The sequence below is a fragment of the Phaenicophaeus curvirostris genome, chromosome 4 (assembly GCF_032191515.1).
Source record: "Phaenicophaeus curvirostris isolate KB17595 chromosome 4, BPBGC_Pcur_1.0, whole genome shotgun sequence".
Taxonomy (NCBI): Eukaryota; Metazoa; Chordata; class Aves; order Cuculiformes; family Cuculidae; genus Phaenicophaeus; species Phaenicophaeus curvirostris.
In genome coordinates this window covers 72,100,248-72,125,996 of record NC_091395.1, presented here as the reverse complement: position 1 = coordinate 72,125,996, position 25,749 = coordinate 72,100,248, and the positions used below count along the sequence as shown (strand labels likewise).

The 25,749-nt window shown below is 47.1% G+C and overlaps 1 protein-coding gene across 3 annotated transcripts; it reads left to right on the top strand.

Annotated features, from left to right (window-relative positions):
- Positions 1-1,164: 1,164 nt before the first annotated feature.
- Positions 1,165-25,258, top strand: IMMT (inner membrane mitochondrial protein). 3 transcript variants are annotated; one of them, XM_069856511.1, is made up of 15 exons: positions 1,165-1,279; positions 6,055-6,131; positions 6,529-6,718; positions 6,928-7,048; positions 7,658-7,735; positions 8,829-8,930; positions 12,471-12,607; positions 13,544-13,647; positions 15,155-15,290; positions 16,967-17,096; positions 19,141-19,155; positions 20,765-20,988; positions 22,492-22,623; positions 22,987-23,116; positions 24,312-25,258. In XM_069856511.1, the coding sequence occupies exons 1-15, from the start codon at positions 1,235-1,237 to the stop codon at positions 24,917-24,919; spliced, it is 2,229 nt and encodes a 742-aa protein (XP_069712612.1). In that variant the 5' UTR covers positions 1,165-1,234; the 3' UTR covers positions 24,920-25,258. The 3 variants fall into 3 exon arrangements, with proteins under 3 accessions (XP_069712612.1, XP_069712611.1, XP_069712613.1); XM_069856510.1 differs by having other exon boundaries at positions 7,655-7,735; XM_069856512.1 differs by lacking the exon at positions 19,141-19,155 and having other exon boundaries at positions 7,655-7,735.
- The last annotated feature ends 491 nt before the right edge of the window (positions 25,259-25,749 follow it).

The window sequence follows — 25,749 nt, the reverse complement described above, 5'->3', positions numbered from 1 at the left end:
AATGGCTCAAAGTCCAGATGGAGATCTGTGACAAGTGGTGTCCCTCAGGTGTCCGTATGGGGACCAGTGCTGATTAATATCTTCATCAATGATATTGACAGCAAAATTAAATGCACCCTCAGCAAGTTTGCAGATGACACCAAGCTGAGCGGTGTAGTTGCCATATCGAAAGGACGGGATGTCATCCAGAGGGACCGGGACAGGCTGGAGAAGTGGGGCTGCAAGAACCTCATGAGGTTCAACAAGACCAAGTGCAAGGTCCTACACCTGGGTTGGGGCAATCCCTGTTTTCACTTCATGATGGCGGATGATGTGATTGAGAGCTGCCCTGCAGAGAAGGACTTGGGGGTGCTGGTCGATGAGAAGCTCGACATGAGCCGGCAGTGTGTGCTCACAGCCCAGAAACCAACCATGTCCTGGGCTGCATCAAAAGAAGCGTGGCCAGCAGGTTGCGGGAAGTGACTCTTGCCCCCCTGTTCTGCTCTTGTGAGACATCATCTGGAGTTCTGTACCCAGTTCTGGAATCCTAAACATAAAAAGGAGATGGAGCTGCTGGAACAGGTCCAGAGGAGGGCTACAAGGATGATCTGAGGGCTGGAGCACCTTCCCTATGAGGACAGGCTGAGAGAGCTAGGCTTGTTCAGCCTGGAGAAGAGAAGGCTCTGAGGAGCCCTTATAGCAACCTTCTTCACCCAATTTCTTCACCCAAAGGGTTCTCAGTCACCGGCAGAGCTGCCCAGGAGGGTGTTGGAGTCCCCATCCCTGGAGGTGTTTAACAGAGGGGCAGAGGAGATGCTCATGGAGCAGCTTTAGCAGAGGGCAGGTACGGCTGAGCTCGATGGGCTCCATGGGCTCAATGGGCTCCATGGGTTCGATGGGCTCCATGGGTTCGATGGGCTCCATGGGCTCGATGGGCTCCATGGGCTGGATGGGCTCCATGGGTTCGATGGGCTCCATGGGCTGGAAGGCGCTGCCCAACCGAGGGGTTCCGGGGCTCCCCGGCAGGGGGCGCGCGGGAGCTGGGAGGCGCTGTTTGCGCACGGCGCGCGCCTCCCGCTGCGATTGGCCGCGCCGCCCGTCGCTTCCCGCGGGCCGGAAGTCCCCCGGCGGACCGGAAGCCCGGGAGGCCCCGCGCACGCGCGCCCCGCCGGACGGGCGGTGACGGGGGCGGAGGCGGGCGGCGCAGGGAGTGACCGCGCACGGCGCTGCCCGCGGCCGCACCGGCTCCGAGGCCATGCTGCGGGCGTGCCGCCGAGCGGGGCTCGCCGCGGCCGCACAGGTGAGCGGGGCGGCGGGGGAGCCCTGCCGGCCGTTCTTCGCTACCCGCGTCGGTGGCGACCGGCAGGGACCGGACTGGGCCGGGCCGGCTGGCGGGGGGCGAGCGGAGCCGGCGCGAGGCGGAGGGGGGTGCGAAGCGCGGCGCGTCCTCTAAGCGTGGCTCGGTCCTCTCTGAATGACTCGGCGGGCGCGGGCCGGGATTGGCCGCTCGGCTTTGGCGGGCGGGTGCCGGGGCTGTCAGCTGGCGGGGCGGGCGTACTACGAATCCCGGCGTGCACCGCGCGAACCCAGCGCGGGGCGGAGGGGGCGCGCCGCCGCAAGGCACGCCGGTTCTTGTAGTCTGCTGCTGGGCGGGAGGGTGCGGACGCGCTGCGTGCCGGGAGCTGTAGTCCACTGCCGGGTGGTCGACTATAGGGAGCGGTGTGCACCGCACCGCATGCTGGGAGTTGTAGTCCACTACCGGGTGATCGGCTAGGGAGCAGGGTGTGCCGCGCTGCACGCTGGGAGTTGTAGTCTACCATGTCCCCTGAGGGGGTGGTGGCTCTAGGGGACGGGGTGCGCTGCGCTGCATGCCGGGAGTTGTAGTCTCCACGGGGGCCATGCGTTGGGCCTGCTGCTACCTGTCCCGCCCGTCCTGGCCTTGAGGCAGCGCCGGGAGCTCTGCCCGCTGCCCTGAGGGGCTGGAAGGCTCGACCGTGGCGTGTGAGGAGCCGTCTCTCAGCAGCAGGGCTGTAGGGTCCGCTCAGCAGTGGGGAAGGACATGACCTTGCCTCGCCCCTGCGCCTCCCAGCCCTTCTCTGGGCTCTGTTCCCTCGCTCTCCCTTCACACAGTTCAGCCCTCAGCTGGCAGGACCCGCTCCAGAGCCAGCAGCCTCCACTGCGGCACCTGGCGTCTCCTCAGCCTTCCTATAAGGCTGCAGAGTTCTCCGGGCCAGGTCATTTGATGCCCACTGGAATAAGACTCTGGGTTTGCCAGCCTGTGGAAAACTTGAGCTGGGAGTGGAGGAGACAGCGAGCAGGCTCCCGCCGATGGTTATTGTGCAGGGCATGTGTTCTGTCTTTAAAAGAGTGCCTGGAATGGAAAAGCCAGTGCTGTGCTTTGCAGCTCGGGAGCCTGCCTTCTGTCTGGAAAAGTTTCATGGAATCATAGAATCATAGAATAACCAGGTTGGAAGAGACCCACCGGATCATCGAGTCCAACCATTCCTATCAAACACTAAACCATGTCCCTCAGCACCTCGTCCACGCGTGCCTTAAACACCTCCAGGGAAGGTGACTCAACCCCCTCCCTGGCCAGCCTGTTCCAGTGCCCAATGACCCTTTCTGTGAAAAATTTTTTCCTAATGTCCAGCCTAAACCTCCCCTGGCGGAGCTTGAGGCCATTCCCTCTTGTCCTGTCCCCTGTCACTTGGGAGAAGAGGCCAGCACCCTCCTCTCTACAACCTCCTTTCAGGTAGTTGTAGAGAGCAATGAGGTCTCCCCTCAGCCTCCTCTTCTCCAGGCTAAACAACCCCAGCTCTCTCAGCCGCTCCTCATAAGACCTGTTCTCCAGCCCCCTCACCAGCTTCATTGCTCTTCTCTGGACTCGCTCCAGAGCCTCAACATCCTTCTTGTGGTGAGGGGCCCAGAACTGAACACAGAATTCGAGTTGCGGTCTCACCAGTCCCGAGTACAGAGGGAGAATAACCTCCCTGGACCTGCTGGGTCCAGGGGAAGTCCCTGGTCCAGGGTCCAGGTTTGTATGGGAAGACCCATACAAACGCAAAGGTGCCTCAGCACTTGGTGTGATTTGTCGTCTCAACCCCAAAAAGTAACTTTTATTTTTCCTTTCTCCCTACTTGTGTTTCCTGATAAGACGGAATACGGCAGAGATTTAGTTTAGACCGCAGAAACTGCATGCAAAGAAATAGGTTTTTTATATGTTTTGTTTCTGTTTCTTCACACTGTGGGACAACTTTGTGACATGCTGTAGTATAGACAGGTAAAGACTGTTGCTGTTCTTGTGGGCCACTAAAGCTTGTTTCTTTTTGGATGGCAAAAGAGCCAGAAACTGGAAGAAACAAATGTTTTGATTATGGTGCTTTTTTTTGCCCAAGCTGCAGAATCGTAGACTCTGATCAAGGGGTGCTGACTTGATCTGAGATAATACTTGGTAATTTTCCCACAAGTAGTGAAAATTCCAGTAGTGGAAGCAAGCTTTGGCTGTTAAGAGGTTGTTGGGCAGATGCTGCTGTCTGGCCTGGAAGGGGCACCAACGTGGTGAGACCAGCATGTTCCATCTGGCTGTGCCTGGGGGGCAGAATGGAAATAAACCCTTTTTTACATGGGTGTTCTATGGAAGGGAGTAGCGAGGCAACTCTGCTTCTGATTTGTGATGTTAAGACATCCCGCTACAGGTTAAAAATTTGCAGTTGTCCAAGGAGCTCCAAAGAGCCCTTCTGGGTCAGCATTAGGGTAAATACAGTAAACCCTGAGTGTTGGGAGGGACTGAAATGGAATGGATCAGTAGAGAATTAACATTTTTACCCTCTTTGTTTTATTGGGTTGGGTTATACACGTAATGCTCAAGTATTTATAGCAGCCTTACAGTAAGGGGGCCTCCAGGAAAGCTGGGGAAGGGCCCTTTATCAGAGAGTGCAGGGTTAGGATGAGGGGGAACAGTTTTAAGGTGAAAGAGGGAAGATTTAGATTAGAGAATAGGAAGAAGTTGTTTCCTGTGTAGGTGGTGAGGCCCTGGCACAGGTTGTCCAGAGAAGTCATGGATGCCCTATCCCTGGAGGTGTTCAAGGCCAGGCTGGATGGGGCTTTGAGCAACCTGATCCAGTGAGAGATGTCTCTGCCCATGGCAGGGAGTTGGAACTCTGTGTTCTTTAAGGTCCCTTTCACGCCAGATCATTCTGTGATTCTATGAAAATAACATTTTTACCCTGATCCCCACATTTTACTGGGTTAAGCTGTACTCATAATGCTCAAATATTTTGCTCATCCCATGCTTCATGTAAGAGGGACCAGTTGAGACTCAGTGGCATGGCCAGCAGTTGTTTACAAAATAGTTTTAAGAGGCTTTTATTGATGAAGTTCCATTTGAGAGGACTGGTGAAGCGTCGGTTTGTGCTTCTGGGGGGATCAAATCTAATAATCAAAAACATTACAGAACACATTTGTTATTTTGTCATCTGCTCTATCCATTGTAAACCAGAAAATCGGTCATGGAGCACAGTGAGGACTTGTGAAGGTCTCAGGGGTAAGAGGAGACTGTTTCCTGTTGCTGTACACGCGCTCCTGTTACTGTAATAATTACAAAATGTTTTGGCTGCCTTTCTGGAAAGATTAAGAATTTGGTGTTCCTGCCTTTCCTCTCTGCGTTGTTGGGCTAGGATGGGAGCTCAACCACAAGATGTGTCCTTGTTACCCACTGCTGTACGGTAAAGGAAATAGAGAAACTGCTCCTCTGGGGCTCTGTTGTAGGGAAGCATCTCCTGGCTTTCTTTTATTTTTAATGAAACATTTCCTAGTTGGTCAAAGCATCTCAGCTGTGGGAAAAGTTCTTTGTGTCTCATACACTGGTTTCCCCTGGGTTCTCTTAGCAAGCCACGTGGTGGTGGGGAAAGTCCTGAGGAGGACGGTGATTTTACTTCTTTTGCCTAGAGTAGCTGTGGCTGCCCCATCCCTGGAGGTGTTCAAGGTCAGGTTGGATGGGGCTTTGAGCAGCTTGATCCAGTGGGAGGTGTCCCATGGCAGGGGGGTTGGAACTGGATGGTCTTTAAGATCCTTTCCAACTCAAACTGTTCTATGATTTCGTAGGCTAGAGTGGCTTCGCCAGTCTTTCTGGTAAATCTTAATTTTCAGCTAAAATATAAAAGAGGAGATAAAAATCTTGGGTAGTGTGGGTTTTGTTAACTAGAAGATGACGAAATATCACTCTTCACATAGTAATTTCATTTATATTATAATCTAATGCTTGTCTGGAAAATGTGTGCTGTTCCTTTTGAAGAGGAAGTCTTAGTTTGGGAGCTCACGAACTGCTTGTATGTCTTCAGAAATAAAGATAGATCTAAATATTAAATATAGGCTTTAATAGTTTTAAGTATTTAAACAGCTGTTGTTTTCTATGCTGCTGGCAGCCGAGCTGTTCTAGGAAGTTGTAGTGAGGAAGATGTTGGTCTTTTCTCCCAAATGACAAATGATGGGGCAGGAGGACATGGCCTCAAGTTCTGCCAGGGGAGATTTAGATTGGATATTAAGAAAAATTTCTTTACTGAAAGAGGGGTCAAGCATTGGAATAAGCTGACCAGGGAAGTGCTGGAGTCACCGTCTGTGGAGCTGTTTAAAGAAATGTATAGACATGGCATTTGGAGACATGGTTTAGTAGGTGCTGTGGTGTTGTGTTGATGGTTGGACTAGATGATCTTGGAGATCTTTTCCAGCCTCTGTGATAGTTGAGGAGAATGTGGACTAGTCTTGTTGTACTGCCAGGCTGGAGATGGGGAACACAAATAGGCAAAATAAAGCAGAAATAAGCTGGGATAGGTGTTTAGGTTTTTTTCTCATTTTTCAAAATGCCTGATACTTCTTATAAAGCCCTTTGCTTGCAAGCTGCACGTGAGAAAGCTCTTTGTTCTGGGAAAACAGAATCCAACGTGACTGCTCTAATGCTGGCTGCCTTCCTTCAGAAGGCGTGCAAGATGTGGCGGTGGAGCAAACGGGGTGGGTGCTGCTCTTGAAGAGTTTTAAATGTGCTCACTGCTTAACTCTCACCTCCTCCATCCCTTGCAGAATAGCCGGTGTGGGAGAGCGTCACTCCGTCCATTACGACTGTACCGTGGATATGCTACCTCCTCGGGAGAGTCTGGGTATGTGGAGAGTTTTGGAGGGGTGGAATTGCTTCTTCCATTGCGTTGACCAAGAGGGAATTTGCTCTTTAATTTCACCTTAGAGCAGATCAGCGGTGGTGGGATTTTTCTGTTGAATATGTTTTATTCTTCTGGTTCTGTGCTTTCCTCATTTGATTCAATCAGATTTAAATGAAGTTAATCAAGGTGGTCGTTTATAAGAAGGGGGTTCCCACCTTAATTTTGTGTAGGTAGTAGGGAATTGAAAAGTTGAAAGTGGTTTACAGTGGGCGCTAGGTTTCTTGGCAAGCGTCTGGAGTGGAGTGGTTGTCCTCAGCTGGAAGCTAAGAACTCAAACTGTTTGATGTTTGTTACATAACTCCATTTACTGAACTTTCACTCCTCTTCCCCCCCGTAGTGTTTCCGTAGGCAAAATCATTGGTGCCAGTGTCCTGTTTGTGGGTGGAGGAGTAGGTGGAACCGTCCTGTACGCCAGCTATGATACGCAGTTCCGGGAGAGTGTGGAGAAGGCTGTTCCCTACTCCGATAAGCTCTTTGAGATAGCACTTGGTCCGGCACCTTACACTGTTCCGACGCCAAAGAAACCAGTAAGTGTTTCCCATTTGCTTCCACCCTTCCATTTTAATTCTTGTTTTAAAGGGAGCACCTGCTCGTGGTTTTCAAGTTCTGATTAGTTTTGCTGTGTGCAAGAACTTAAGAATTTTAAGAATTCTTAAATAAAGAACTGAGGTACCAGTTTGTGGTGTGTAACAGTGCTGCTTGAACGTTTCCCATTGTCATCTTGTGATTTTTCAAGATCCAGCAAGGTCCACTGAAGATCTCATCTGTAGCAGAAGTGATGAAAGAGTCTAAACAGCCCAGTAGCAAATCCCAGATGAGCAAACCTGAACCTGCTGCTCCTTCAGAAGAAAAAGAAGGTAACTTCACTTCTCTGCACATGATATGCTGTAAAAGACTTAATGATCTTGCATACTAGGGTAGCTTAAAATAGTCCAATGGAGTGGTTGAAGATAAGTACGTAATAATTCCTTAGAAATAACATTATATTTATATTTTAAATCTTGAGATAATTTGTCTAAAATGGCTTTAGCTTTTTTATTTTAGCTATTATTTTTCCTTGAAATTTATTTACCTTCTAGAATATTTGGGATCCAGCACAAACAATGACTGTCCTGCACAGTTTAGGTATGAGACTCAGCAGGAAGAGCACTTTGGGTGCTGCACTCTGAGACCGATTACGTCCTCTTCTTTGTTTGAATAATTACTGATGTACTGTAAAGCCAGATCAAATGGAATTGGTTCAGAGAGGAGTGGTTGTGACATCTTTTTACATTTCCCTCTCATGGCTCTGTGAGTGTGTATGTAGTAACTAGTTGCTATTTGTCCAGGAATTTTTTTTTTAATATATGTCCGTGTCCAAATGATATGTTTCTACAGAGGAAAGAAATTATATTTTGTATCCCTGTTCTTACAGTATAACTCATATAGAATAACTTGTTTCATGCTACAACTGTACTTCACAGCAGGCAAGGCTGCAGCACAGATCATCTCTGCCACAGGTGTAGCTGTGTCCGTGCCAGCTCCAGGGATACAGACTGAAGAAGGTGAGAAAGATCATATGAACACAATGGAGAAAAACAAAATCCCATAGCATTGAGTGCATAAATTCTTACATTTGTGTGGGTATGGGTCAGTTTTAAAGGTGTGAATCTTTGTGCCTTTTGCGGAAGAGAGCTTCCATCATCTGTTAATAGATTTTTAACACACTAAGAAGGTGAGATTGATGCCTGGGTCAGTTATAGGCATGAACACAAGAGGAAAGACTGCCTTTGTGCTGAGCTGGAACTTAAACAGTCCATTTTGCCTCTGCTCTTTGTGACTTTCTGGTTGCTGTTCAGAAAAGCACGTCTGCTCAGGGACGAGTGGAGAAACTGCTTTTGTTGTTTAACTCGACGAGAAACACTGGCCTCTGTATGATAGGTCTCTTTCAGATGAGATTGTATTCATTTATGTGAATGTATTTCAGAAAATGTATGCCAGCAGTAAGTAAATCCATTCTTCCCAGTGAGCATCAGCATTATTGAAAGGTAGCCTGATGGTTTTTGTTGCAGTATTAGTCTGAGGGGTCTGGGCTCTCTGCTCAGCTCAGATGCAGACTTGCTGTTGGTCTTGGGAGAATTATTTGGGTCAATGCTCACTCTTACAGGCATTTTGAGTAGCCTTAGGCTAGGGAATAGAGGATGTTAATTGTTCACTGTTGTTAACTCTACTCTTTCCCTCCCTAATCTTTCTTTACTTCAGCTGGATTCTCCAAGCCTGCCAAAGGGAGAACTGAATAAGAACAGATACTCACTTCAAATTTAAACTTGGCTCCATGAATGTTTTGTAGTTCTTGTTTTGCCTTTCACTTCTGGATGTTGTATATCTTTGTACCTAGGCAACATAATATCTACAGATGCATGTGAGGTATCCATGCTACTATTTTTAATTTGAAGAAGGTTTGAGACTGGCCTTTGTAGTTACTGGTATAAAAAAGCTTGAGGTATTTTCAGCATGGCTTCATGCAGAGGTCAGGTTTATAAGGTGATACTGACTATAAAAGCCAGTTTTGAAAAGAAAGTTACTTCCCTACAAGTAATCCATGTACTAACTGGGACTCCCTGCTGAAAGAGGTTAACTCTCTTTACTTTTGAATAGGTAAAGAACATGAAGGTTCCCATGCTATAAAAGAACGGTCACCAGAAGAAGTTGCAGCTCGGCTTGCCCAGCAAGACAAAGAAGAGCAAGAGAAGGTAGCAGGTATGTCCATGTGGATAGTTTTTCCTGCGTGTTATACAGGAGAGAGGAATTGTTGAACTATATTGACTTTAGAGTTCCTCTTTACTATTGTCCCTGTGCTATGCTGGCAGAACAAGTGGTGCTAAAGCTTCTTCCACCCACTAAGAATTAATGGATTCTTAGAATCCAGAAAGAATGATGGAAAATGTTGTGTTGGAATAGGCCTCCAAGGCCTCTAGTCCTCCCCCTGCTTGGAGAGTTTGGGCAGGTTGCTCAGGGCCTTCTGCCCTGGAGGTCTGAAGCTCTCCCAAGATAGAGATCGTTCCACCTCTGAGCAGCTTTGCTATTGCTCCCTAGGATGGAGGAGTTGTTACATCCAATTAATTTCTCTTGTTGGCACTTGGATCTGTTGCCTCTTGCCCTTTCTTTGGGCACTTCCAAGAAGTCTGGTTCAGTCTCTTCTGCAGCACTCTAGTAGATGTGGAAGGCGTTACCCAAGATACCCCTTAGGCCAGAACAAGCCCGGCACCCTCAGACTCTCCTCTGGGTCACATCCCATCCCCTCACCACCTTAGCATCCTTTCCGCATTTGCTCCCTAGTTTGTTCGTTCCTTTCTTATCCCGAGGCTCTCCAAATGAGGCGCTGTGTGTATTCTAGGTGTAGTATCCTAAGTGCCAGTTAGACAGAAATCATTCCTTCCCTTGATCTGTGGGATGTGCTCCTGTTTAGGGTGCCCCTGTTCCGGTCAGGACTCCGCGGTGCCGGAGCGTGCTCTTGGCCCGTGTTCAGCCTACCGTCTGCTGGGATCCCCAGGTTCTTGCTGGCAGAGCTGCGTCAGGGCGCTGTGAAGTTTCCTGTAGGGTCTGAGGTGGGAATTACAATTCCTTGGGTTGTAACTCGGGCAGACCAATTAATCCAGCTGTAGTGCTGCTTTTCCCCTTGTCCCAAAAACTCACGTCCACCTTATGTCTTGCCCAAAACAATGAGCTTTTCTTTCCCTCTCACCTCCCACTTGGCTTATTAGATTTTAAATGCTTCTGGGTTGTTGTTTGGTCTTGATTGGGCTACAGCACGATTGTTTGAATCAGGAGTTTTGGATCCTTTTCTGATTTGCCTCAGGGGAAGCCAGAAAAACAAATTTTTTGGTAGAATGCGTTTTCCTGTCTCGTATGTCCAGGCAATCTGATGCCAGCTACCTCCATAGCTTCTGAAAGCTCAAGTGGCAGGTTGTTTGCAGTGTTAGAAAGCTTCTGTATTGTCCTTCAGCTGGTGTTGATGAAGATGGGGGGGAGACCAGCCTCTTGGAGAAACGGATGGGTGTTGAAGGGTGGCGTCTGAGTTGGGGCAGCACGAGAACGGCTGATGTCACTGGCTCTGTAAACCTGTGGGGAGGGAAGGAGTCTCTGGGGTGGGTAGGCTGGAGGCATTGACTACATACAAAGAAGCAGAATAGAAACCATTTAAAGTGAAGGTTTACTGTTATGTGGGTGCACCCAGTGCAAATAGACTTGCAAGGGAGTTTAGCAGCACTGAGGATGCATTTTGGATGTGCTTCAGCCTGCTGTTCCTTTTTATTTTAGTGTTCTCTTAGTGCTTGGAAAGGACTGGTGGTGGAAGAGGCCCTTTATACTCTCTGCACTAAAATCAATACTTTCCACCTGTGCTTGCACAGCCGAGTCTGGGTTTGAAATAACTGTAAAGAAATTCTGTCTAAACAAATAAAAATGCAAATAAAGAAGTGATTTCTTCCCAGACGTATGGCACAAATCATCTTTATGTGCGTATTCACTAGCCCCTACATAGGGATTTACAAACAAATGTCAGCATTTAGTGACTGCTTTCTCCTGCTGAAAGTCCCGCATCACTCATTCCTCATTAAGAAAAAAATCCTTTCCAAAGAGAAGCATCTGAACCGCATTGTTCAGCTGTTTTCTGGCACGTTTTGAGCTCCTCTGTACTGTGTCTGTGTCTGATCCAACCTGACTGGCCTCCATGCACATGAAATGGGATCCTGGCAGATGCGTCAGCCACAGTCAGACTTTCCTCAGAGCACTTTGGTCCTCAGCCAAACTCTGAGCCTCGGGCTGTTGTTGTACATGAGGGATGAGAAGATGCACAAGCCTGGACTTAACAGGCTTGGAGTGGACACGGTGGTTGTGGTCTGCTGACGCTTGCTTCTGTTGAGAACTGGGTGGTGTGAGAGAACAACACAAACAGAAAAAGGAAGGTTGGCGCACGATGTCTGCTTTGTACGAGGACTGGTTTGCAGGCAAAGAAGTTGTGATGTTCCACTGAAAACATTCAGAGGAGCGTTTGTTGGAAGGGTGGATTTTCTTACCCTGCTACTGGGAGATAAATGTCTGACTCCAGAAAGGCAGATGTTTCTCACTCTAATTAACATTCTGGTTTGATTCTTGCTTGAATAATTTATAGCTCATTTATGCTTCTTCACCAATAGGAATAGGTAGTTGAGTCCACCGCCTTCTTGACTGGGAAGAGTAGCTGCATTTGGAATATATCTTCCTTTTGAAAGACAGGAAAATTTGTTTCCTCTTAATAACCATTGTAACAAATGAAGATGGAAAATCCCTGTTGATTTAAATGCACATCCCTGCAGAAAGAGGGTAAAGCTCTTCCACAGAGTAGCGTTATTGCTGTAAGTGCAGTCTTGCACCTTGGCACTCCTCTAAATAAGGAGCAAGTTCTGGCAACCTTTCTTCTGCTGTGGGCTACAAGTGTGGTTCCCAAACTGACTGACCCTTTTGAGAGGAGACACAGAGAATCATAGAAACATAAATTGTTTTGTTGGAGAAGACCTTTGAGATGATCATGTCCAAATGTACCTGGCCACTACTAAACCAGATCCCTGAGCACCTCCTCTGCACCCCAGGGATGGTGACTCAACCTCCCTGCTCAGCTGCTGCCAGTGCCAGAGAACCCTTTTAGTGAAGAAATGTTTCCTGATATCCAATATAAACCTCCCCTGGTGCAACTTGAGGCCATTTCCTCTAATCCTATCACTTGTTACTTGGTAGAAGACTGACACCCACCTCTCTGCAACCTCTTTTCAGGCAGTTGTAGACAGCGATAAGGTCTCCCCTCAGTCTCCTCTTCTGGCTAAACAACCCCAGTTCCCTCAGCTGTTCCTCGTAAGACTTGTTCTCCAGCCTCTCCACCAGCTCTGTTTCCCTTCTCTCAAGGCCGCTTCATGTCCTTCTTGTAGTGAGGGGCCCAAAACTGAACACAGGATTCGAGGTGCGGCCTCACCAGTGCTGTGTACAGGGGGAGAATCATTCCCTGGTCCTGCTGGCCACACTATTTCTGATCCAAGCCAGGATGCTCTTGGCTTTCTTGGCCTCCTGAGCACAGTGCTGGCTCATGTTCAGCCACTGTCAACCAATGCCCCCAGGTCCTTCTCTGCCAGGCAGCTTTCCAGCCACTCTTCCCCGAGCCTGTAGTGCTGCATGGGGTAGATATAATGAGAGGATATAACGTATCATTTTACCAATTACAGGGCTCCTTCCTTTATAGTTTAATTCAGATAATTCATTTTTTTACAGCCCTTGCAGCAGCTCTAGAAGGAGCCCTAAGCACAACAGCTCGTGTAACCCTTCAGGCGATCACTGCCCAGGAATCTGCTGTGCAAGCAGTGAATGCCCATTCCCAAATCCTGAAGGAGGCCATGGACAACTCTGAGGTAAACTGGATGAATGGGGACAGGTGGTTTCTTTTAATTATGTTCAGTAAAACTTTTCATGTGACAATTAAAGTTGGAAGCTGTTCTTTCAACATCTTTACTTCTATCACAGTTTTAACTAATCTTTCCGCTTCTGAAATGTAGTGTAGTTGAATAATACAGTGGGTTTGCTTTCAAATTTTTTTCCCCCCTCAGCTCCTTTTTTTTCCCTTTTGCAAGAATGAATGTTGAAGTTAATACAACATGAAGACTATCAATATATTTTAATTCATTGTATTTTAGTTCCCAAGCCCACTTTTTACCTAGATACAGTTAGGGTGTCATATCGTCCACCCTGTAATTCCATTGAACTGTTCCCTTTGCCAAAATCTTCTTGCTGGACTGTCCGTTTCTTGTCTGGAAATGAGTAGGGGATGCATGAATGGTACCAGCTTGTGGTTTTGGTGTGCTGATGCTGGAGTTGGTGTGTAACCACTGCTTCCTCTTTGGCTCTGGATATAATTCAGTGATTAATCAAATGAACAGGGGCATACGGGCAACTAAACAAACCCATGAGATTTAATTTAGGAGTTAGAAAAACAAGTATCTTAAGAGTTTACTTTTGAAATTAAGCAACTTTTAAATATTACAGTACTTTAATATGTGTAGAAGTTCCAAAATGTAATGACACTGTACAGTGATCCTCACACAAGCCCTTTTGCATGGACAAATGGTTGTTGCTCAGGTGGAACAAAACTTTAAGAATTAAACAAAACATTGGAAGGGAAGGATTGCTTGTAAAGCTTCCAGCTGTGCTCTTGGTAAAACACAAAAATGCTGCTCGGTTTGAGTGAAATGAGCGTAGCAACTTCTGAGTCTTAACAAGCTTTCATTTATTTTTTTATAACTCTTATTTCGCAACTGTGATGACCCTAATTAGGCATCTGTGCTTCTTAGGCTGCTGGGGAGAAAAAGGCATCACAGTGGCGCACGCTGGAGGATGCGCTGAAGGACCGGAGGAGAGCAGTGGACGAAGCCGCTGATGCCCTTCTGAAAGCCAAGTGAGTTGCTTAAATATAAGGTTTATCAAGTGGTAAGTTAACACCACCCATGCGAGGGCTGGCAGACCCCAGGTGAGTTTCTAGGATGCCTGTAGCCACCAGTGTTCATAAACTGATGTGTTTGTGCCAGATCAAAACAAGTGAGATTTGCTAGCGAATATTGAATTTGCAGTGTGTGCCCCTTGGGCACCTGTGCAGGTGATCCTCACTGTACCACAGAGCCTGAAACATTCCAGTTCTTCTTTTTAAGAGCTTGTTTATCTCCTTGGTATTTATATATGGTGTTGGTAAGTTCAAGTAGGATTAAAAAAAATAAATTATCCTTTTAATATTATTTTGAATAATTGTGTCAATATTAAACCTATTGTAAGGACTCCACAACTGCACACTCTGTGTTAAGTCAGTAACATCACCAGCTTTTAATTGTAACAAAAATTAAACCTCACAGCATTGTTTGACAGTTTCATCTGTCAGCAGAGTTGTGTTTAAGGTGAGATTTTTTTTCATAGAAATATGCTTAGTGAAAACTTGAAATCTGAACTGAAGTGCTGCTTGTCACCCACGGTTCTGTGTGAACCGCATCGATGTGTGTTGAGCCTGCTGTGCAGCCTCATCCTCCAGGGATTGTAGCAGCAAAAATAAGGTGACAAAAAAAAGTTGCTCTTGTAATGAGAACAGAAATACATTTGGAAGCTCTTTGATGCTTTTGAGGCTTGGAAGGTAGAAGAGGGGAACAGCATCCTTCAAGTTGTACAGTTGCTGTTTAAGTTACACGCTTGAAGTTGCTTTGCTGATTGAAAATAGTTAGGAGGTTTAACTGAGGTTTCAGAGAGTAAGCCAAAGCTAATACAAACCTCAGATGTGCTAACTTTCATTCTCTGTTGCTCTGCTGGATACCTTTCACTTTTATTTATTTATTTATTTTAAAGCTTGTTCCTTATTCCAGAGAGGTCATTAGAAACCTCCCTTGGTTTGAATGGATTTGGAAAAGGGACCCTTTTTACATTTTTACTTGATGTCCAGTTATGCTGGAGGAAAGCTGTTCTTTCTTAATTACAGAAAAAAGTGTCTTTAGAGAGCGAGAGCCCTCTAAATTCTCTCCCATTCTCATATCCAAACATAGCTGCAAGGGTAAGCCATCTGTATTAAAATGCTTCCTTGATACTCTCTTAAGTGATGGAAATATTTACCTTCTAATATTAACTTAGTTTTACTAACTCCTTTCAGTGAGCTTGCTTTCATCTTCCTCCTCCAGCTTGTTTAATAATTGCATTATAAATAATTCTCATTTTACATGGAATAGACACACTGACATCTGGAGGTTTCAGGCTGTACAAAAAAGTAATCTTTAATTACTGGATTGTAGCCATAGAGCTGCTAGATGGAAGCACCATAGAGTTATCCAGTAGTTCTTCCTACAAATACAAACTGCATAACGCGAGCTTTCTTTAGGGTGATGTTGTAAGACCTGTACATGTTTATAATTAGCAGCTTTTTCTCTTTTCAGAGAAGAGTTAGAGAAGACGAAGGGCGTAATCGAGAATGCCAAGAAGTCTCAGCTTGCAGGAGCCAAACCTCACATTACTGCTGCAGAGGAAAATCTTCATCATCTGATAGACGACTTGGACAACGTTGTGAAAAAGGTAATGCCTCTACAGACTGTTTTTAACTGGAATAAAGATTGCTTGGCAGCTTGTGCAGACCTCCTGTTCCCAAATCCTCTGTGGCAGGGTAAATATTTTCAAAGCGTGAATTCTGGCCTTTCTTAGGAATACTCAGTCTGAGCGTACGTGTACACTTGTGAACAGTCATAGGATCATTAAGGCTGGAGAAGACCCCTTAAGATCATCCAGTCCAACCGTCAGCCCAACACCACCATTCCTACAAATCCACATACCCAGGTGTCACACCTGTATGTTTTTGAACACCTCGAGGGATGGAGACTCTCCCACTTCCCTGGGCAGCCTGTTCCAGTGCTTTACACTCTTTCAGTAAAGAATTTTTTTCCTAATATCCAATCTGAACCTCTGAGGCCATTTCTTCTCTTTCTATCACTCGTTACTTGGGAAAAGAGACCAACCTCCTTTCAGGCATTTGTAGAGAGCAATAATATCTCCCCCCAGCCTTCTCTTCTTCAGACTAAACAACCCCAGTTCCCTCAGGTACTCTTCTTAACACTTGGTTCTCCAGACCCTTCCCCAGCTTCATTCCCCTTCTCTGGACACGCTCCCGCAGCTCAGTGTCCTTGTATTGAGGGCCCAAAACTGAACACAGGATTCAAGGTGCAGCCTCATCAGCACCAAAACTAGGGGCACAATCACTCCCTTGCTCCTGCTGGCCACACCATTTTTGATACAAGCCAAGACCCTGTTGGTGTTTTTGGCCACCAGGGCACACTGGTAGCTAATGTTCAGCCAGCGAATATGAGAACTTTGTGATAAGAACTTGAATTCTGTCCTGAAAGTCTTGATTGGTGCCTGCCCTTTCTTAGGGCCATTTTTAATTCTTTTTCTTTGATGCTGAGAGGATGAGGCTAGGAAGGAGCTGGAGCGATGTGTGCAGTGACTTGGTGGGTAAATTGCTTTACAGCTTTGAAGACTGGGAAATAAAAGAAAAGGTAGAATTTACCTCCCTTTGCTGGACAGCTGATCAGGTGTGTTTCGAGTGGGAACATCAGAACTTCCTGAGAGGGAAGCCATTACAAGATTAGTTCTCTAGCCCTGTACAGTGGCTGAAAGCAGAGGAAAAGAGCTGGAGAGGAGGGTGCTGGCCTTTTCTCCCAAGTGACAGCGGACAGGACAAGAGGGAATGGCCTCAAGCTCTGCCAGGGGAGGTTTAGGCTGAACATTAGGAAAAAACTTTTCAAGGAAAGGGTGATGGGGTACTGGAACAGGCTGCCCAGGGAGGTGATTGAGTCACCTTCCCTGGAGGTGTTTAAGGGACGGGTGGACGAGGTGCTGAGGGGCATGGTTTAGTGTTTGATAGGAATGGTTGGACTCGATGGTCCAGTGGGTCTTTTCCAACCTGGTGATTCTATGATCTTCAAAGGTTAATTAAGATGCTCCTTTGGTCCTGTCTAGGCTACAGGCTGGCTATCTAGTTACTGTGTGTGACAAGAAGTGGATTTGAGGTAGTTCCAGCAATTAATTATTGTATACGAGAGGTTTGATATCACTTTTCTCCCTGAGCTGAGTTTGCTTTCCTTGGGCTGGAGGTTAGTAATATCTGCACTAGCTCCAGGCCCGGCTTTAAATTATATATGGCTCTCTTTTCAATATCTGCCTCGAAACAGGAACTAATCGTGTTTTCATTCGTACAGGTTCAGGCAGCACAATCTGAGGCCAAGATAGTAGCTCAATACCATGAGCTTGTGGCTACAGCTAGAGAAGAGTTTCAGCGAGAGCTTGACAGCATCACCCCTGACGTACAGCCTGGCTGGAAAGGGCTAAGTAAGTCTCTGATTTCAGGGTTACACCGTGCTGGTTACATGCCAGTCACTTTGGTTTCTTGTATTTCTGTAACTATGGCCACTGAACTGAGTGCCCAGCACCCTAATTTCTGTGGTGTTGGCTGGGTTTAAAGTGAAAATTATCTCACAAATAAAATAAGTAACCTAAAGCAGGTGTTATGAAGGACTCAATGCTGGAAATGCCTGTGCTCTGCTGGACGTTTCACAAAATGAGGCTTTTGTATGAAAGATGTCATACAGTTGTTTAAATGTCTCCTCCCTCCCCTGGTGTTCCAGGGGAAGAGCCTGGTCTCTCCAGATTTGGATCAAATCTCTGTTGCTCACTGATCAGGTATTTGTCTGGTTGACTCTCTGTGATTATAGGTTTTATAAAGCACTTTTTTTACAGAGTGAAGAACTCCCTGCATTTCTCTAGTTCATCACTGAAATGATAGATGCACGGAAAGGCAGAATTCATTGTTTGTACCCTGCCTGCCCCGGTGTGTGATTTCTAAATTAAATTGACACAGTACTTACCTTGAAGAAAAGTCAGTGCTGCACAAAAGCAGCAAAGAGGCATCTTAGGGGGTTTTATGTTATTACTGCTGCAGTTCTTGGACCAAGATCTACAATATCCTGTGCTCGTATTTATTTGAGGTGCTTGGGTTTTTCAACTCCAGCTCTTTTCTGCTTTCCTTATAACAGTAAAAAGTGTGAAATGTGATTCAAAAGCAGAGTCAGGGTCTTCCTGTCTTACTAGAGGAATAAATGGTTTACCTAGAGCCGTTGGAAACGTTCACACGCCACAGTGGTGCAGAAAGAAAGCAGGAAAGGAGTCAGACTCATTATAAAGTTACGATGGCTTAACAATCAGGTCATCCGAAGCGATCCCCATGGCATGCTCCTTCCTCACAGGAGCCCTTACTTACCTTAACTGCTTTCATTTTAAAGATAAGCAAAGGTGCACAAAGTGGAGTGTGTGTGCATAGTGTTATTCTGTATAAGCTGGAGCTCCAGCGTGGTATGTCCATGGCGTAATTGTTCCCTGCTGTAGTTCAAAATAATTCCCTAAAAAACATTTCCTAGATGTTTCCAGCCAGGGTTTTAGCATAAAACGTACCATGCTTTTCCTCGGTGCTCAGAGGGAGCTGTCATGATTTTATTTCTCAGTTAAAATAGGTTTCTTTCTAGATGTGATAAAAGCTATTTGAGAAAGTGTGGTGTTGATATTGCCTGATAGTTCTCCTGAAGCATAATACAAGCATTTCTTGATGCTACTTTGTGCTTTAGGGATGTGGACCACAACATCATTTTCACAGCTAAATGAATACACCAGATCCCTGAATGGTCGGGTTTTGTTGAACCAAGCAACCAGCCACCCAGCGAATGCGGAGAAAACATTTTTAAATGAATGAGCCATTAGTGGAGTTTGCTGTGCTGCCTTAAATGTGCAGTCTTTGGGTATTAGTTTAGAAGAAAAACTTTATTTTAGGTACCTTGGTGATGGAGCTGCCTTTCCTTGTGCAGGGTAAAGGGAGAACATCGTGGGATTTGTGACTGCTGCCCCTTTTGAGGGAGGAAAGGGAACCTTCTGGTAGCTTCCAAGCACTCAGTTTCATACTGGCACGACCAACTTCTGTATGTGCGGGGCTGACTTGCTGGGGTCTGTGACTCTCACTGCTGCTTGGGAGTTTTTCTTCACCAACTGCTTCCAATTTGTGAGAACCTAGAAATGTCAGACTGAAATTTCCAGCATCCTGTTGCACTTTCCTGCTTCAGACTTGTATTCTGTGCTATGGCTAAGGTTAAACATTGATCTGTGGGTTTCCGAAGGTGATTTTAGTGGTTGGGATGTTTTGGGCTACATCTTGCCTGTAATACAGAGAGACTTTTATACTCACCACACTGTTCTTCCTGATTCCTAAAGACTCATGTTTAAGTCACCGTAGATAAGAAACTCTTAGTTTCCTGTTTTACTTTTGCATGACTGAGTCGCTGCAGTGAACGTGCATTAACTTTTCCAACTTCTCCTCTTTCTGTTGCAGAGATAACTGACTTGGGTGAGTTCCTCTAACTTGTTCTGCTCTTGTCTGTGTCACCTCTTCCCTCTGTCCTTTTTTTTGTGTTTGTGTGGTTCATCACTTCAAATCACAGGCAGGATCAACAAAGGGGTGAAATGTTGCATTCCTAAACCATTTCAGGCTTGAGAGAGGTGCTGGATACACCGGCTCCTGCAGATGCCACTGAACCCTCTGGGCCCTTGGTATGCTTGAAAAGCCACGTAGGGCTGCTCTGAGCTGGGTCACCAAAGTTAGCTTGATTCTCTGAATTTAATCTTTTTGGTTGATTTTAGAAGCATTGATTAATTCTATGGTCCTGAGGTTGTCTGTTATTTATTTCTTACCGTTTTATCAAAGAAACCCAATTTAAAACTAGAGTGCAGTAAAACCCCGTTCTGTTTGTAACTGTGTTAAGTTCAACAGCTGAGCTTAGTGCTGCTGGCCAGCTTCCCTGCTGGACACGAGCCCTCCTGCACCAGTCCTTTCTCCAGCACTCACCTGCGGGATGGCTGAAGGACTGTTGAATTTCATTTGCTTTAGAGCCTGTAGAAATGCTGTTCCGAGTAGTCCCTAGTTTTCCATACAGGCTAATTCACTGGCAGCCTTGGCAGTCAGTACAAAAGTCTGAGCTGCGGCGTTTTACAGAGCCTGCACCATTCTCAGGTCAAGTCTGCAAATGCTACAGGTGTAGAATCACAGAACCATTTAGGTTGGGAAAGACCTTAAAGATCATTGAGTCCAACAATAAACCCAGCAGTGCCAACCCAGGACTAAACCACGTCCCTCAGCACCACATTCTTCATGTCTCTTAAATCCCTCCAGGGGTGGTGACTCTCCCACTTCCCTTGGCAGCCCTTTCCAATGCTTGACAACCCTTTCAGTGAAGATTTTTTTTTTTTTTACCATATCCAGTTTAAACCTCCAGCCAAACCTGAAAGGTACAGACTCAGGGTTTCATAGATCCTGCTGCCCTGTGTGCTGTCACAGGGGAAAATACCTGGTGGCATAAGGACCAAGGAAGGAGTAGACAGTTGTCAGTTGTCTCCTAGCTAAGTGTGACATGGATATGGGAGTAAATCATAGCTGTGAGTCACTTCAAAGACACTAAGGGAGTTTCTCTCCTAGGTAGGAAGTACTTGGTTGTAGGTGTGGTGGGCAGTACTTAAAGGGGGCTACAGGAAAGCTGGGGAGGGGCTCTTCATCTGGAGTGCAGGGATAGGATGAGGGGGAATGGTTTTAAGCTGAAAGAGGGGAGATTTAGATTAGAGACTAGGAAGACATTTTTTTCCTGTGAGGGTGGTGAGGCACTGGCACAGGTTTCCCAAAGAAGTTGTGGATGCCCCATCTCTGGAAGTGCTCAAGATCCAGGTTAGATGAGGCAACCTGAGCCAGCGGGAGGTGTCCCTGCCCATCACAGGGGGGCTGGAGCTGGCTGATCTTTAAGGTCCCTTCTGACTCAAACCATTCTGTGATTAGCACAGGCTTGAAGTGTTTGAAAGCTTTTCGTATGCTCGCTGATCAACCACACGGAGCGCTGGAGTGGGAGGTGGGCAGGCACTGCTGTGGCAACCTCCCCACAGACCTTCCTAACACCCTGTGTTTCCTCTAGCTGGCCAGTTATCGACAGACGACTTGAACTCTCTCATTGCACACGCCCATCGTCGCATCGACCAGCTCAACAGGGAGCTGGCGGAGCAGCGAGTGAGGGAACAGCAGCACATCGAGTCAGCCCTGGAGAAGCAGAAACTTGAAGATAAAAAAGCGTTTGAGGCAGCCGTGGCCAAAGCGCTGGAGCGTCACAAAAGCGAGATTGAAATGGAACAGGAGAAGAAGGTAAAGTGGTAGAACGCACCTGGCTGAATCTCTGGCTCGGGAAGGATGTAGAGGAGCTAGAGGAAGGGCACAGCGAGCAACTTGGATGTTCTCATTGCTAGGGGACTTCAGGCTAAGCATGGAAGATGCTGGCCAGGAAACTTCTGCACAGTTAGAGTGGCAACATCATACAGCAAAACAGGGAACGACTTGGATGCTACCTGTCTGCCATTGGAGATGGGATTCCTGGGTCAAAACAGATCATAGAATATCTGAGTTGGAAGGAATCCAGAAAGATTGAATCCAACTCCTGTCCCTGCATAGGACAACCCCAACATCCACACCATGTGTCTGATGGCATTGTACAAACTCTTCTTGAATATTGTCAGGCTTGGCACTGGGACGGCTTCCCTGGGAGCCGTGCCCCAGTACGGCCATCGCGAGGTCAGAATCACAAAATCGCGAGGTTGGAAAAGACCTTTGAGATCATAGAATCCAACCGTACCTGTCCACTACTCAATCATGTAGTCCTTCCATCGTGCCTCCTGAAGGTAGCTCCATATTCTTCCATGCTTGATGAGTGGTTTGAGATTGGTTTCTTTCAAAAGGACTATGAAAACCCAGGATTTTAATGCTGCTTTAGACATGGAGAAGTGTGACTGACAGGTGTAGGAATTTGGGCACTGGAGGTTCTCTTGAGTTACTGTATTGCAGGCAGATGCTTGTGCCAAGTACTCCTGCTGGGTGTATGTGTACTCTGAAAACGTGATGAAACATGGGCCATTGGCTCAAATATTTGCATTGACATGAGGGAAACTAAGGATTTCACCTCTAGCCTGTTAGTTCGAAGCACTGCAGTAACAGTTATCGATTTAGAGCTCTTTTCAGAAGTTTTTTGATCCGCCCTCTTTGTGTTTAATGGAACCTTGAAAATGTCACTGTCCTCTTCAAATAAAACCCTAGAAAACTATAAACTTGCTCAACTGCTCCTGAATAAACCTGCACCGTGCCCCCTTGTGCTAACCTGCGCTCCCTGGAGCAGCTTTTGGGTACAAGATAGGAATTGATGGGAATGGTTGGACTTGATGATCCAGTGGGTCTTTTCCAACCTGGTGATTCTGTGATTCTAAGATTGGTACAAGGGATATTGATGTTTTGTTAGACTGTGCCTAACTCGGTGTTACAGCACATAGGGAAAAGGTGAAGCACTTTTTGTTTGGAAGGTGGTTTATAAACACCAGAATGTTCAGTTTGTCATGTTATGGTATATTTTATGTAATTTTTTGATAACTGCCGAGGGGGTCAGCCCACCATTCGCTGGCTTTGCAGGCTGTAAAGCCGTTCTTTAAGTCTTTAAGAGGAGGTGAGCTACAAAAATGGACCTCAACAACTTTTTAAGGTGAAACACAGGCTCTGTCGGTGCCACTTCTATAAGATGTACCCTCGGTAGTCACTGAGGGATGATACAATCACAGAAACAGCTGAAAATGAGTGGTGTAATAATAAGTGCTTGTGTGGGTGCAGGTTGAAGAAGTCCGAGAGGTGATGGAGAGCGAAATGAGGACACAGCTCCGGCGGCAGGCGGCTGCCCACACAGACCACCTGCGGGATGTCCTCAAGGTCCAGGAGCAGGAGCTAAAGGTGGAATTTGAGCAGGTAAGGGAAAAGGGTCCCAGGAGGATTAAGGGGGTATTTGAACCCTTGCAGAGCAGATCTTTCACAGGATGAGAGTCCTGTTCCAGAAGGCTGAAATACGGGCTGGGAAGGGACACCTGCTCATCTTGAGCTGAAATAAAGTGCCTGACTGCGTAAGCTTTAGTCATACTTGGCTTAAAAGCTTTTGCTAGAGGAGAGAATTTTGATAATTACAAATGCATGAACTATTGAATGCACCCTAATACAGCTTCTTACTAATGTGTTGTATTTACTATGTACTAAAAGATTCACCAAAACATATCTTTAGGTTCAATATAATTTTTCAGGCCAGAAACAGCTGTTTTATATCTTGCTCTGTTTCAGAACTTGTCGGAGAAACTCAGTGAACAAGAAATGCAGTTCAGACGCCTTACTCAGGAGCAGCTCGACAACTTCACGTTGGATATAAACACTGCCTACGCCAGGCTGAAGGGAATCGAGCAGGCAGTCGAGAGTGAGCACTGAACTGGCATTGCTTTAAGGATGAAAGTCACAGACCCCTTGCCCAAACCTCCGTGCCTAAACCCAGGCTTAGGCGCGGAGCTTAGGGGCTTGGGATTGGCACAGTGCTGAGCGCTCAGCAAATCCCAGCTGCATCAGCCCAAGGCCAGCTTGTTCTGACTCAGAAGGGCAGAACAGACTTGCTTTAAGATCAAGCACCAGAGGGGGTGGCTGCTTTTGAACACACGGTGTTAAGAGTATTTTTTCACAGAACCACTAGGTTGGAAAAGACCTTAGATCATAAAGCCCAGCTGTACCTGTCCACTATTAAACCATATCCCTAAGCACTTCATCTGCCCATCTTTTAAACACCTCCAGGGATGGGGACGCAGCCACCTCCCTGTGCAGCCTGTTCCAGTCCCTGTAACCCTTTCAGGGAGGAAATCTTTCCTGATATCCAATATAAACCTCCCCTGGTGCAACTTGAGGCCATTTCCTCTCATCCTGTCACTTGGGAGAAGAGACCAACACCCACTTGTCTACAACCTCCTTTTAGGCAATTGAAGACAGTGATAAGGTCTCTCTTCAGCCTCCTCTTCTCTTGGCTAAACAACCCCAGTTCCCTCAGCTTCTCCTCATAGCACTTCACCATCTTTGGACGTGCTCCAGCCTCTCAATGTCCTTCTTGTAGTGAGGGGCCCAAAACAGAACACAGGATTCGAGGAGCGGTCTTACTAGGGCTGCTGAGTACAGGGGCAGAATCACTTCCCTGGACCTGCTGGTCACGCTGTTTCTGATCCAAGCCGAGATGCCATTGGCCTTCTTGGCCACCTGGGCCACTGCTGGCTCATGTTCAGTCACTGTCAACCAACACCCCCAGGTCCCTCTCCTCCAGGCAGCTTTCCAGCTGCTCTTTCCCAGGCTGTAGCAGTGGCCAGATCCCTCGGGAGAGCCTTCCTACCCTCAAGCACATCAACACTCCTGCCCAGTTCGGTGTTACCTGTGAATTTGCTAAGGGTGTGCTCAATCCCCTCACCCAGATCAATGTTAAAGATACTGGACAGCACTGGACTCGACACTGAGCACTGGGGAGTGCCACTTGTGACCAGATCCCAAGTGGATTTAACTCCATTTTGGTGCTTAGGTTCCGATCTCATCCTGTGTGCGTGCCCTGCAGCTGAGTGCCCTTCTCTTGGCTTGTTTTGCAGGTCACGCAGTAGCGGAAGAGGAAGCCAGGAAGGCCCATCAGCTGTGGCTTTCGGTCGAAGCGCTGAAGTATTGCATGAAAACAGCCTCTGGGGACAGTCCCACCGAACCCCTGGAGAGCGCGGTGAAGGCCCTCAAAGCCAGCTGTTCGGACAACGCCTTCACGGAAGCCTTAACGGCAGCGCTGCCCCCGGAGTCCCTGACGCGGGGCGTGTACAGCGAAGAGGCCCTCCGCGCACGCTTCCACACAGTCCAAAAACTGGCAAAAAGAGTAGCTATGATCGATGAAACTCGAAACAGCTTGTATCAATATTTCCTCTCCTACCTGCAGTCGCTGCTTGTGTTCCACCCGCAGCAGCTGAAGCCGCCGGCGGAGCTCAGCCCCGACGACCTCGACACCTTTAAATTACTGTCCTACGCTTCATACTGCATTGAACATGGAGATCTGGAGCTGGCAGCTAAATTTGTCAACCAGTTACGAGGGGAGTCGAGGCGCGTGGCACACGACTGGCTGACGGAGGCACGAACGACCCTGGAAACCAAACAGATTGTGGATCTCCTGACGGCGTACGCCAGCGCGGTGGGGCTGGGAACAACCCAAGTGCAGTGAGCCGCCGTGGGGCTTCAGAGGCAATTCCGTGCCGGAAAGAACCCCTCTGCTCTCCTGAGGGGGCAAACGGAGCTGCTGGCCGGGGCTGGAAGCGTGAAATCAAAGCGCAGGTACCGTCTTGTTTCCTTGCACTGTATTTAACTTCACCACCTCTTGTATTTGTATTGGGTTCGAGTTACCGTGACAACTGACTCCAGAAAGCTTCTCTACGATTTCTGTAACTATTTTGTTTCCCCATTTTACCAACCGGCCTTGTGATCCAACCAAAATACTGTTTGTACCCTGCCATTAATGATTTGCCACTTTGTCAGCTGAATAAAACAAGACTTCACCCACTTTCTCCTGCTTGTCAGTCTCTTGTTTAAAGATGAGAAAAGCCTTTTGCTGTGACCTGGAGTTAAATTTTACTCCTTCCAAGGGACAGGGAGTCATTGATGTGATCAGTATATTTCTTGCGTTTGTACAGCTGTAAAAAGCATCCATCTATGCGTGCAGGTTGAAGCAGGCATGATTTCAGCTGCTCTCAGAGCACATGTGAATGGTTGGACTCAATGATCTGGTGGGTCTCTTCCAACCTGGTTATTCTATGATTCTATATCCTGCCCCTGCCTGTCCTGTGCCAGGCTGCAGTTTCACTATTGCTGTCTAGAAGCCGGCGCTCGGTTCACCCATGAAAACTCCCCTAAAAAACAAGTCCCTTCCTTTTTCTCGATGAGGACAGCCGGGCTGCAGACTGCGATGAGGAACGTGGCGCTGTTGTTGGTTCAGTCAAGCAAAGAGCACGTCCCCACCCCTGAAAGCCCTTCAGCTTCCCACCTACCCCACATCTA